The 12,129-nt window shown below is 34.2% G+C and overlaps 2 protein-coding genes across 7 annotated transcripts in view; one reads left to right on the top strand and one right to left on the bottom strand.

Moving 5' to 3' along the window:
- LOC135225820 (uncharacterized) overlaps window positions 1–12,129 on the bottom strand; it is a 78,659-nt gene that overhangs the window by 13,770 nt on the left and 52,760 nt on the right. The window lies entirely within an intron of this gene.
- Window positions 1–12,129, top strand: part of LOC135225818 (uncharacterized) — a 160,694-nt gene that overhangs the window by 148,132 nt on the left and 433 nt on the right. For all 5 annotated transcript variants that reach the window (XM_064265341.1, XM_064265343.1, XM_064265344.1 and 2 more), the window contains exons 2-3: window positions 7,167–7,983; window positions 10,194–12,129. The exon at window positions 10,194–12,129 is cut by the window's right edge and continues 433 nt beyond it. In XM_064265341.1, coding sequence (XP_064121411.1) covers window positions 7,167–7,983; window positions 10,194–10,644 — 1,268 coding nt within the window. In that variant the 3' untranslated portion in view covers window positions 10,645–12,129. The remainder of the gene's footprint in view (window positions 1–7,166; window positions 7,984–10,193) is intronic.

The following is a 12,129-nucleotide window of genomic DNA, read 5'->3' as shown; positions in this document are numbered from 1 at the left end:
GTGTAATGTTGTGTGTGGTTGCCTTCCGTTTCGTGTCACGCTTACCTTATGAATAATGGGGGTTTTTTTTTTTTGAAGCCCCCCAATCCCCCCAGTTACATATATATATATATATATATATATATATATATATATATATATATATATATATATATATATGAACACCATAGTCAAAAGAAGGCTTAATATACAAACTGACACTACCAGATTAGCCATAAGGGCGATTTTCACTCTACAGGAAGGAGGAGTCGCCATAGGCTAGCCACACCTTGAAGGATACTCGCAGTAAACAAGTGATTCTTCCAGAAAACAGTACAATTTGAAAACAACACGGGAGCATATACAATTTAATATCATGAATTTTTACACAAATTTTCCCAACAAAAATTATTATTAATGAAAAGACGAAAGAAAATATAAATATATATATATATATATATATATATATATATATATATATATATATATATATATATATACTATATATATATATATTATTGAGCAATAGAAAGAGGGAGAGAGAATATCGAACCAGAGAGAGAGAGAGAGAGAGAGAGAGAGAGAGAGAGAGAGAGAGAGAGAGAGAGAGAGATAATGACTACATACATGTGGGACTAATTTATTAGTTGTTCATTTATTTTGAGGTCCTTCATAGACATCTTACAAATATATGGGTCCAAATGGTACATTCCCAGACTAAGATTTAGGTTGTTTTTATTAGTGATTTGTATAATTGCCAATTCCAGTAAATTTCTTGAAACATAATCATTAGATCTAGCAATTACCGAGGTATCACCCCCAATTAATACAATGAGATTTTTCACTCTGATGGATAAACAGTGCATTTGAAGTCTGGGCTGTTCTAACTGAATACATATGCTGCTTAATCCGAACACATAAATTTTTACTAGACTGACCAACGTAAAACGATGGGCAATCCTTACAAGGAATTTTGTAAATGATGTTGTTATTTGTTACGGGAACTATTCTTAATTAGCATATCTTTAATGGTATTGTTATAAGAGAACACTAAATTAACATTAAATGGTTTAAATATTGATTTTATGGTTTCAAATCCACGAAAATAAGGTAAGCTAAGTACATTTTTAGGCATTTCTTTTTCATTAATGGCAACATTATAAAACTTTTTATGAGCTTTTTGATAGCATAAATCAATTAAATGAGGTGGGTAGCAGAGATCGTTTCCTATCTTTTTTATGTATTCTATTTCTTGGTCCAGGTATTGTGGACTCGTGATACGCAAAGCGAGTAGGAACATAGAAGAAAAAATTGAAATTTTAATATTAAGATGGTGGCCAGAATAAAAATGTACATATGTTAAATTATTTGTGGGTTTTCTATAAATACTGAATTTATAGAATTCAGTATTGTGGAAAAATTAAATAACATTGTACTAAACCCTAACGATATTTTTGTCAGTTTTGATGTATGTTCTTTGTTTACAAAAGTCCCTATTGACTCTGTGCTTGAATATTTAAGTAATGAACTTGTACTGCATGAATTCCCTATGTCCGTTAGTCACATAATTATTTCCTTAATTAAGTTATGTATTTGTGATTGCAGATTTATTTTAATGGAGATATTACCAACAAATATTTGGTATGGCCATGGGTAACCCTTTATCACCTCTCTTTCAAACTTATATATGGAATTTTTTGAGAGACAACACCTCCTGAATATCACACTTATCCCCTTAAAATTGGTTACCGATATGTCGATGATATCTTAGTAGTCTTACCTGGTGGTATCGATGTAAATGATTTACTGTCTAAATTGAATAATTAGTGCCATCCATAAAATCACTGTTGAAATTGAAATAACAATGTCATCCCTTTCCTAGATGTATTAATGCATAGAGAATCTTTCCAATGCAAATTCAGTATTTATAGAAAACCCACAAATAATTTTAAACATATGTACATTTTATTCTGGCCACCATCTTAATATTAAAAATTCAATTTTTCTTCTATGTTCCTACGCGCTTTGCGTATCCACGAGTCCACAATACCTGGACCAAGAAATAGAATACATAAAAAAGATAGGAAACTATCTCTGCTACCCACCTTATTTAATTGATTTATGTCATCAAAAAGCTCATAAAAAGTTTTATAATATTGCCATTAATGAAAAAGAAATGCCTAAAAATGTACTTAGCTTACCTTATTTTCGTGGATTTGAAACCATAAAATCAATATTTAAATCGTTTAATGTTAATGTAGTGTTTTCTTATAACAATACCATTAAAGATATGGCTAATAAGAAATAGTCCCGTAACAAATAACATCATTTACAAAATTCCTTGTAAGGATTGCCATCGTTTTACGTTGGTCAGTCTAGTAAAAATTTATGTGTTCGGATTAAGCAGCATATGTATTCAGTTAGAACAGCCCAGACTTCAAATGCACTGTTTATCCATCAGAGTGAAAAATCTCATTGTATTAATTGGGGGTGGTACCTCGGTAATTGCTAGATCTAATGATTATGTTTCAAGAAATTTACTGGAATTGGCAATTATACAAATCACTAATAAAAACAACCTAAATCTTAGTCTGGGAATGTACCATTTGGACCCATATATTAGTAAGATGTTTATGAAGGACCTCAAAATAAATGAACAACTAATAAATTAGTCCCACATGTATTATAGTTATTATTTCTTTCTCTCTCTCTCTCTTCTCTCTCTCTCTCGTCTCTCTCTCTCTCTCTCTCTCTCTCTCTCTGGTTCGATATTCTCTCCCTCTTTCTCTTGCTCGATATATATATATTTATATTTTCTTTCGTCTTTTCATTAATAATAATTTTTGCTGGGAAAATTTGTGTAAAAATTCATGATATTAAATTGTATACGCTCCCGTGTTGTTTTCAAAATGTACTGTTTTCCGGAAGAATCACTTGTTTACTGCGGGTATCCTTCAAGGTGTGGCTAGCCTATGGCGACTCCTCCTCTCTGTAGAGTGAAAATCGCCCTTATGGCTAATCTGGTAGCGTCAGTTTGTATATTAAGCCTTCTTTTGACTATGGTGTTCTTTGTAAAATGATGTTTGCCTCAGTAAAGGTCCGAATAGGACCGAAAGTACTCGGCTATCTCGCTTTTTTTCATTTTTTTTCCTTCGTGGCAAAAAAAACCTTTATATATATATATATATATATATATATATATATATATATATATATATATATATATATATATATATATATATATATATATATATATAATTATTTGTTTATAGCATGATATTTTACGATACCTCAATTGTTCTCTCAAACAAAACAAAGTTGGTACCTTCTTCAGGACGTTTAATCAGTTATATTCCAAGAATTAAATAATAATAAGAAAATAAGCTAGGTGTATGTCTTAACGAAATAAGAATATATGCTTAAAAACTAATAAATTTTATATGATTTAAAGGAGAACTGGAGACAATGACTCGTGAGTCAGAAAAATCATCATTGGAGGTAATAATAATGATACCCCTAACCCTTATCAAGAACCCATCATTCTCTTTAGGTTGTGCTGATTACGAAATCTTTCCCACTGAACTCGCTCCCAATCGGATGCACCGTCAATGAAACAACTATAAACAACCTCTGTTACGCCGACGATATGGTTCTGATTTCCCCATCAGTGCAAGGTCTCCAACGACTCATCGACACTTGCCGCCAATATGCAGAGGAATTTTATATAATCTACAACGAAACCAAGACCCAGTGCATGTCGCTGCTCCCGAGATCGCTTAAGCATATTGCAGAACCTCAAATTTTCCTCGGAAACCATCGGCTGGAATTTGTGCACGAATTTTCGTATTTGGGTCACATTATCATCGACGATCTAAAAGATACGGCAGACATTGAACAGAGGCGTCGCAAACTATGTGCATCTGGCAACATGATTGCAAGGAGGTTTGCCTTCTGTCACCGAGACGTGAAACTGATGCTTTTCCGCTCATACTGCTACAGTATCTATGGGTGTTCCCTCTGGACGAACTATACCCGAGAGACCATGAGACGCATCACTGTTGTGCACAATGACATTCTGAGACGCCTCACAAACACTCCCCGCTACCACTCCGCCACACAGATGTTCATAGAAAACCACCTGGACAATTTAAAAATCATTGTTATGCGAACAATGTCCAGTCTGGTAACCCGAGTGAGAAACAGCAGCAACTCACTCATACAAAGCATCCTAAGGAGTGAAGCAAGAAGAAAATCTAAATTGTGGGAAGAATGGGAAAATGAGGCCTTTGTCCCATAAAGAACTTAATCTCTGTATTGGCAAGATGTCATCTGCAGTTTTTGTCATTATTACATTTATTGCTGATATTCTAATTTTTTTTATTATTATTACTGCTGATTTACTATCAAGTTAAAGTTTTATTTACATTTAATTTATGTATTTAGCCCTCTGGACCTGACTACTGTAACCACCTAAGGTCTCCAGTTGAAATTTAAGTTATATAATATGTGCACTAACTGTTATTACTCTCAATACATTTTTTTTCTCACCAATATTATTACTGTTATTACCAGTATGATGAGTGCTGGCTTTTGTGCTACCTCAGCTATTTTGTGGATAAGTGCCGATTATTCATTTTCTTTTTCTATTTTATCATGTCTCATGTATCTAGATTGTGTATGTTACTGTCTGTATTTTGTATATTCAATGTATATGGCCCTGAGCTGAAATAAAGCATATTATTATTATTATTATTATTATATATATATTTTTTTTTTGCTCTATCACAGTCCTCCAATTCGACTGGGTGGTATTTATAGTGTGGGGTTCCGGGTTGCATCCTGCCTCCTTAGGAGTCCATCACTTTTCTTCTTTACTATGTGTGCCGTTTCTAGGATCACATCTTCTGCATGAGTCCTGGAGCTACTTCAGCCTCTAGTTTTTCTAGATTCCTTTTCAAGGATCTTGGGATCGTGCCTAGTGCTCCTATGGTTATGGGTACGATTTCCACTGGCATATCCCATATCCTTCTTATTTCTATTTTCAGATCTTGATACTTATCCATTTTTTCCCTCTCTTTCTCTTCAACTCTGGTGTCCCATGGTATTGCGACATCAATGAGTGATACTTTCTTCTTGACTTTGTCAATCAACGTCACGTCTGGTCTGTTTGCACGTATCACCCTATCCGTTTATTATTATTATTATTATTATTATTATCCCTACACTAAAGGGTTGGTTTTTTTTATGTGCCTTTCCTTACATCAGGCATAGTTTATTATTTGGCAAAGGGGTTGTTACGACCGCATGCCCATGCTGTCACCAACCACAGTTATTGGCGGTGGGCTTCGTCTTCGACTAAAAAAGTCCACCCCGAAGGCAGCAGTTTCCACAATTCCTTTTACCAAAAAGTAAGGCTGCACGGCAGCAGTTTCCACAGTTATTGGGGGTGGGCCTAGCCTTTTACTAAAACATTAAGACTGCAAGGCAGCAGCTGTCCTCTTAGTTGCCTTTTATGACACGCAGGACCTACGGTGGTAGTATTCTTACACCCATACCACAGGGTAGTGTGCTGATTACGAAATATTGTAGCGTTATGACTGTTTAGCCGATAAAGATTTATTGCCCTTTTTAATTTTACTCTAATTTAATACACTACAAACTGTTTGGTATATTTGCAGAAGAGCCACAATTATTTTGAATTTCTAAAAGCAAGTTTATTTTTTATCATAGATAAAAATATGTACATGATATTGTTTATCTTCGTCTACTCTTTGAAGTGTTGTCCAAATAGCTTAACATGTCTCTGGCGTGTCTCTTCCGAGGGCTTGGGGGATATGACCATACTCAATTTTATATCTAGGTAAGAACAGTTAGTCGCTAACTAACGTAAAGTGGCACTTAGTCTTCCATAGGTGTTGTGGATTTCCTCACACATGTGTCCTTTCTAGAAAATTTAATGTTGCCTCGTCCATCCTTAGGTAATTATACCAATCCCTGTAAAAGCAATTGTGAGTTTTTCTCTCTGCTACAAGCATTCATTGACCCAATATTCTTTTTCGTGGGGTTTTTTCTTTTTTTTTTTTCTTTTTGCTGCAACGTCACAGAGTCTGAGCATAATGGTTCATTGTCAGATACTCCCCCTGCCACGTCTGAACAGTGTGGCTGCCAATTTAAGACTGCGTACTTTTCTTTGTTCAGACTGGGCTGCCGGGCAGTAACATGAGTTAGCAGTCATTTTTTGGCGTCTTCTCCCACTCAGTTCTTATATGGCTCATACGATTACAACACAACGAAGGAAACGAAGAAATATTCTTAACAATAGGTCTCTTCCGACCCCCCACAATTTGCAGATTGCTTTTGTTATTAGAAAGATATAAATCTAATAAAAGCTTGGTTCTGTTATTAATCAAATAGGCTAAAAAAGAGTGATTGAATTTTAAGGAACTCTGTTGCAGTAAATTGCCAGAGATCCCTAGAATATATAGCATGAACTTTTATTGTATTTTAATAATACCATCTGGAAATGCCTTTATAAAAACAAAATTTCAAAAAAAATCTGGACAAACAGTAGTAATAGGGGTGCGTTAAGCAACATGCTACCCATTTCCTCAGAGAAACTGGACTCACCAGCTTCATTAAGGAAGTAATATTCCACACTTATTCCCTAGATTAAAGTAATACCAAGTAGTACTTGGCCTCCGAAGTACACACCATGGACTAAAGCTATTAGCAATAGATGTCATCATAACCATAACAAACCCAAAAAAATCAAGTATTCAGGTACCTAGTATTGCTCACGATTTAATACACAAGAAAAGGGGAGTCGTCTTTAGAGGATGTGATTATTCTTCATATTCTTCATTCGAAAATATGCTTTGATAGGATCATTTAAGTAGTTGGCAGTTATAAACATGGTCTTCTCTATTATTGATGATTTCTTGTATGAGAGAGATAGGGTCACAGTGATGAAGCACAAATGTTTGGAGATATATTTCTAACCTGATTATCAGACTTTTCACTGAAAAAGAAAAAGTGTGGAAATGAACATAACTGTAATTCCATTACTTTCATACTCAAATGTAGTTAAAAGGTACTATAAAAAATATTAGTGGTAATACAAAGGATATTAAAAATTACATATACTACATGTGATTTATTACTAAGTAATTTTCTCCATTTTTTTACAGTGTCACTTTCAATAACAAATGTGTCGGACCCTAAGAGTATCATTACGGAGGAATATGTTAAGAAAGCTCTCATAGCAGACAAGGGAATCCAGGCTGTCTTAAAATGCTGGAAGGTCGCTGATTTCACCAAACGAGGGGATAACTATGCCTGTGAAGTAACAAGTGTAGAGGTCAAATATTCTTTGAATGATAAGGAAGAGTGTGAGGTCACTTACGTTGTAAAACTAAATCCTCATTGGAATTTTGCAGATTCCGAAGACCATACACAACTTTTCTTTGAAAAGGAGGGTAAATTTTATGAAGAACTTGTGCCAGCGTTGAATGAAGCACTGATGTCTGCAGGCCAAAAGCCTCTTCGTTTTGCTAAGTGTTTCCTTGTTTCCTTAGAAGAAGGAAAGGAACAACTTTATCTTGAAGATCTAAGAGCAAGAGGTTTCAAAATGTTTGACAGGAGGAAAGGAATGGATGAATGTCACATTGCTCTCGTCATTTCCGAGCTTGCCAGACTGCACGGTGCATCTTATCTCCTGACAAAGAAGGTTTTGGAAGGAGAATCTGCAGCAGCAAGATATGAATTTTTATCAAAAGATCTTCTGAATTTCTCCCCAAATATCAAAGAATTATATGTGTCATGTATGGAGAGTAATGTTGATACCGGTTTAATGATGTTAGATAGAATTGGTGGTTATGAAACTGCCATTGGTTGGCTGAAGTCCTTCAAATCTGAAGTTGAAAATGTTTTATCTTCAGGAATACAAAGTACAAGATTCAGAAGCATATGCCATGGAGACTGCTGGAACAACAATCTTCTATTTAGGTAAGTAAAACATCATTGCTAATCAAATCCAAAACCCGTGAACACTTATCCTTTCTTACTACTATCTGTCGCACCCTTTACAATGCCAGCAAACAATAAAAAAAAATCAGGCTACTATATGTTAGAATTACCATTTGTTGAATGAAACTAGTGTTGTTTTGGACTTCAGAATAGTGGATGACACATGCTTTTGTTTTTCATTTATGACTATTGCCCCTCGTATGATGAAACATTAATTTTGCGCCTTTTGTATGTTACTCTCTTCAGCAGAAGAATAGCCTGAAGAATAAAGTCTATTATGACAGTCTCTAATCCAACTTTTTAATCTTCGTATAGTTTTGCTCTCATGGACTGAAGAGAAAGGGTCCTTCATGTTCTTTGAATATACAAACATGGGTTGCTAAAACTAAAAACTAAATAATCCCTGTATTCCTTTTCTGTAAGCATTCTTTCTTCACCATAAAATTTTCTTTAACTAAACGCAGTTTATTCAGTAAGTCATTGACACGAAAAGACGAAAAATGTAACTGAATTGTGCGAATTCTCTGCATAAGTTACAAATGAAAAACTTTTTTTAATAGGACGTTTGAAAGTTCCCTGTTACAATTTATAGTCACAAATTACCCATCTTATAGGTACTATGCATAACACTTAAGGAAGCAAGAAGTCGAGTCATGAGCTGAACGAGTTTCCTTTTTAGATTTCGGCAGATAATGATTGATAAAATTCCTTTTCAAATTTTGTGGGTGATGACTTAAGTTTTATTCATTCAAAGACATAAAAAATTCAAGTGTTTCGGTGTAGGAGCCTAGATACTCATCCTAATTTATAGGTTTTAAGTGATCAAAGATAGAGTTTTTACCAGTGTTTTTCAAGTGAATTAACATCAGTCATGGCTAATGGTGAACAGCATGATGTTCTTGGACCTATATTGCTTTCACTCTTTACAAATGGCATGATTGTTGGTATAAGAAAGTATATATATTAATTGTTTGCAATATGCAGACTATTAATATCCTTAAGCCACTTCTACCAAACCCAAAATTAGGGTACTGCTGTTCTAAAGATCTGGAATAGATTGGAAAGTGATACAGTCAGCAGTGTGTGAATCTGGATCCTAGATTACTAAGAACATTGTTTAACTGTCGTCAGAAAGGAAACTTAAAAATTTTATAAGTTTGCATATACCCTTCCAATATGTATTTAAAGCTCCACGTAAATGTCTGATGAAATTTTTCCATTTTACCTTAGGAGTTGTTGCACTGGAAAAATATGTCAAAGACATTTTTTGCAGTTAAATAAGAAGGTAGCCAGGGATCTCATAAAAGCAAGAATTGAAGACGAACAAAATAATAATATAATAACAATTACATACAAAGAGCTTTCAAATGATGGAATTTAAAAATAAATATAATAGTAAATATTACTGATAGCGATAAATAATAAAAAATTTGACAACTTGGTAACTGGGGCAATCCATCCGACTTTCAGAGGGTTTTGAAAGAATTGTTATCTATATCTTTGAAGTATCTATACTGCTAAAGTTAAATTTTATTTATATGAATTTAAGTCAGATGCACACGAACCAATTCGATTCATATAGATAGAGTGTGGAATCAATTTATTTGGTGGTTTTTACAGGTTTGAAGTATATATTTTCAAAAGTCGAAGTAGGTGGTACAGTGCGATAGATATTGTTTAGAATTTGCCTTCTATCAGGGTCCCATGAATTTATACAACTAGAATCTTTATCTTTAAAACTGTCATACTTATTAAAGGTAAAATCTCTGAGGAGAAATTTGAATTGCAATTTTTTACCAATGAATATTCATATCGACCATAGCAATCAACGAATGAAAATATCGTGAGTCATGTGTGTTTAAGATAAGTTCAAGAAATATAACCAAAAGTTTATAAGCCAATAATTCCGATTTGTTTCGCACGAATGGAGAACAACTTTTTGGGGGTTGTTGGTGATAATCGCTCTTTTGGGGTTTGGAGGAGCTTTATTAACCGAGGTGAACTTTGCAGCTACTGGTTGGCGGCCACCGCCATTCTTTTATTTAAAGTTAAACTTTTATTGCCGATATCATTCGATGTCAAAAACAGGCGGAAAAGAATGAGATTAAGAAAAAGAATAGTATGAGCAACAGCATTGTAATGATATACATTTCTGATTTTCTAAAGCTTTTAAAGTTCTAAATTTCCAGATACAACACTGAAGGTCATCCAGTGGAAGTTATGTTGTTAGACCTTCAGATGTGTCGCGAAGCTTCTGCTGCAAGTGATCTGAATTACTTGCTTTGTACAAGTGTCAACGGAGACGTGAGGAAACCAAAGCTCCGTCATTTCCTGTCTCTTTATCATTCAACCTACAAGGAAGTCCTACAAGGGGGCGATATGCCCATGCATTTTACTCTGGAAGAACTCATAGAGGAATATAGAGACAAGAGTAAGTATGGATTGCTCTTTTCCTTGGCTATCTTACCAATAGTATTGGCAGAACCGGAGGAAGTTCCAGAAATGTCAGATACAGACTCTGAAACTCTTATGAACCGTTTCAGAGCATTAGTTTTGGAACATCTCGAAACAAATCCCCTGTGTAAACCTCGCTTCCTGTCAATTTTTGACGAGTTTATGGAAACAGGAGTCATCTCATGATTTTATTGTAGACCAGATTCAATTCCATCAATGAATGATTCTCTGAAGACATGGCATATCAAATCTGTTTAATCATTTTGCCTTTAGATTTCTGCAAATGCATACATTGAATTGTTCTAAACCTGGCAATATGCTGAGGCAGTTGATGTCCGCTAAGTACCAACATTCTTAGGTTTTCCTTTACAGTTTAATTAGAGTTAGTTACTTTATTCCTCTTATAAATTATCTGACACAGCAAAGAACTCCTGGAAGCTTCGCTTAGTTTGTTTGCTTATTTATTTGTTTGCTTGTTTTTCCTTTTGCTATGAGATAGCTGTTCCTTCTGAGTCTACTATATAAAATACATATCCTAGTTTAGTAACATTGAAATGCCTGTAGTAATACCCCACTTTCATAATAATTAACCACGACCAGTTTTAATTACTAAATGACTTTTCACATTGTCTCTGTTTTTACATTTTAGTTTCCACTTATGAATTCTTTTATCCCTTTATGTTTTAGAATTTGGTACTTGAAATTCCAAATGAAAACCTGTTTTCATAAGATGGTTTACAATATAGAATTATCTATAGGATGTCAAGATTACACTGCTTGTGATACTAAATTCCGCTGATATTTCTCCATAAACCTCACTCCTAGACAGTCAAGCATTTTGTGATGCCATCTTCACTCCAAACTGTAAATGGGCAAAGTCTGCATAGAAGCCAAACTAATGGAATTAACAGCCAACAATGGCCCATGATCTCTTTTACAATTTTGCTACAGAGTAACAAATTAAAAGATATATGGGGAAATGATGAAACGGCTAAATGGAGTCTTTCGAATTTGCAACATTCCTGTCATTTTCTATACCTGAGGCATGCCAAGTTAATCAAAATGATAAAAATCCTATCTGTTTATTATGCACTTGCAGTGAGATATGTACATATATGTGCGTGTGTATAAATATACATATAATGCGTGTGTTTGTGTGTATGCGAATGCAGAGACTTTTACTCAGTTCGCAAAATGGAGCTTCACTTTTGGTTATTTGCTGAATTTCCTTAAATTTTAAGCCATTACGTGCAATTTCTAAAAAATTGGCACTGCCATCATAAAGAAGGTGTAGATTTGACAAAAAAATGCTATGATTTTCTGGTACCTTTAACAGTTTATGAATTGAAATATTACATTAAAATTTACAAAAAAAATTATTATACATGAGTACACATTGCAAATTTGAATAATGAACCCAGATACTATCCTGTCTAAATATTAAATCGTCGTGTTGTTTTGGATAGTGTTATTTCAAGACTGATTTCATGTAAATCGCAGGAACTCCCTTATAGTTGGAAATATTACATAAACATATAAGTCATTTTGAAAAATAAAACACTAAGACAAGTGGGGGAAATTGTCCGAGTGGGGCAATAGTTTCTCTGACAAATCTGCAAGATGTTTTACGCTTTTTGCATTTCGAGAGGTTTAGTATAGTACTTATATTCT

This window comes from Macrobrachium nipponense, chromosome 13 (assembly GCF_015104395.2).
Source record: "Macrobrachium nipponense isolate FS-2020 chromosome 13, ASM1510439v2, whole genome shotgun sequence".
Lineage (NCBI taxonomy): Eukaryota > Metazoa > Arthropoda > Malacostraca > Decapoda > Palaemonidae > Macrobrachium > Macrobrachium nipponense.
The sequence above is the reverse complement of the archived record's forward strand: the minus strand, read 5'-3'. Positions and strand labels throughout refer to the sequence as shown.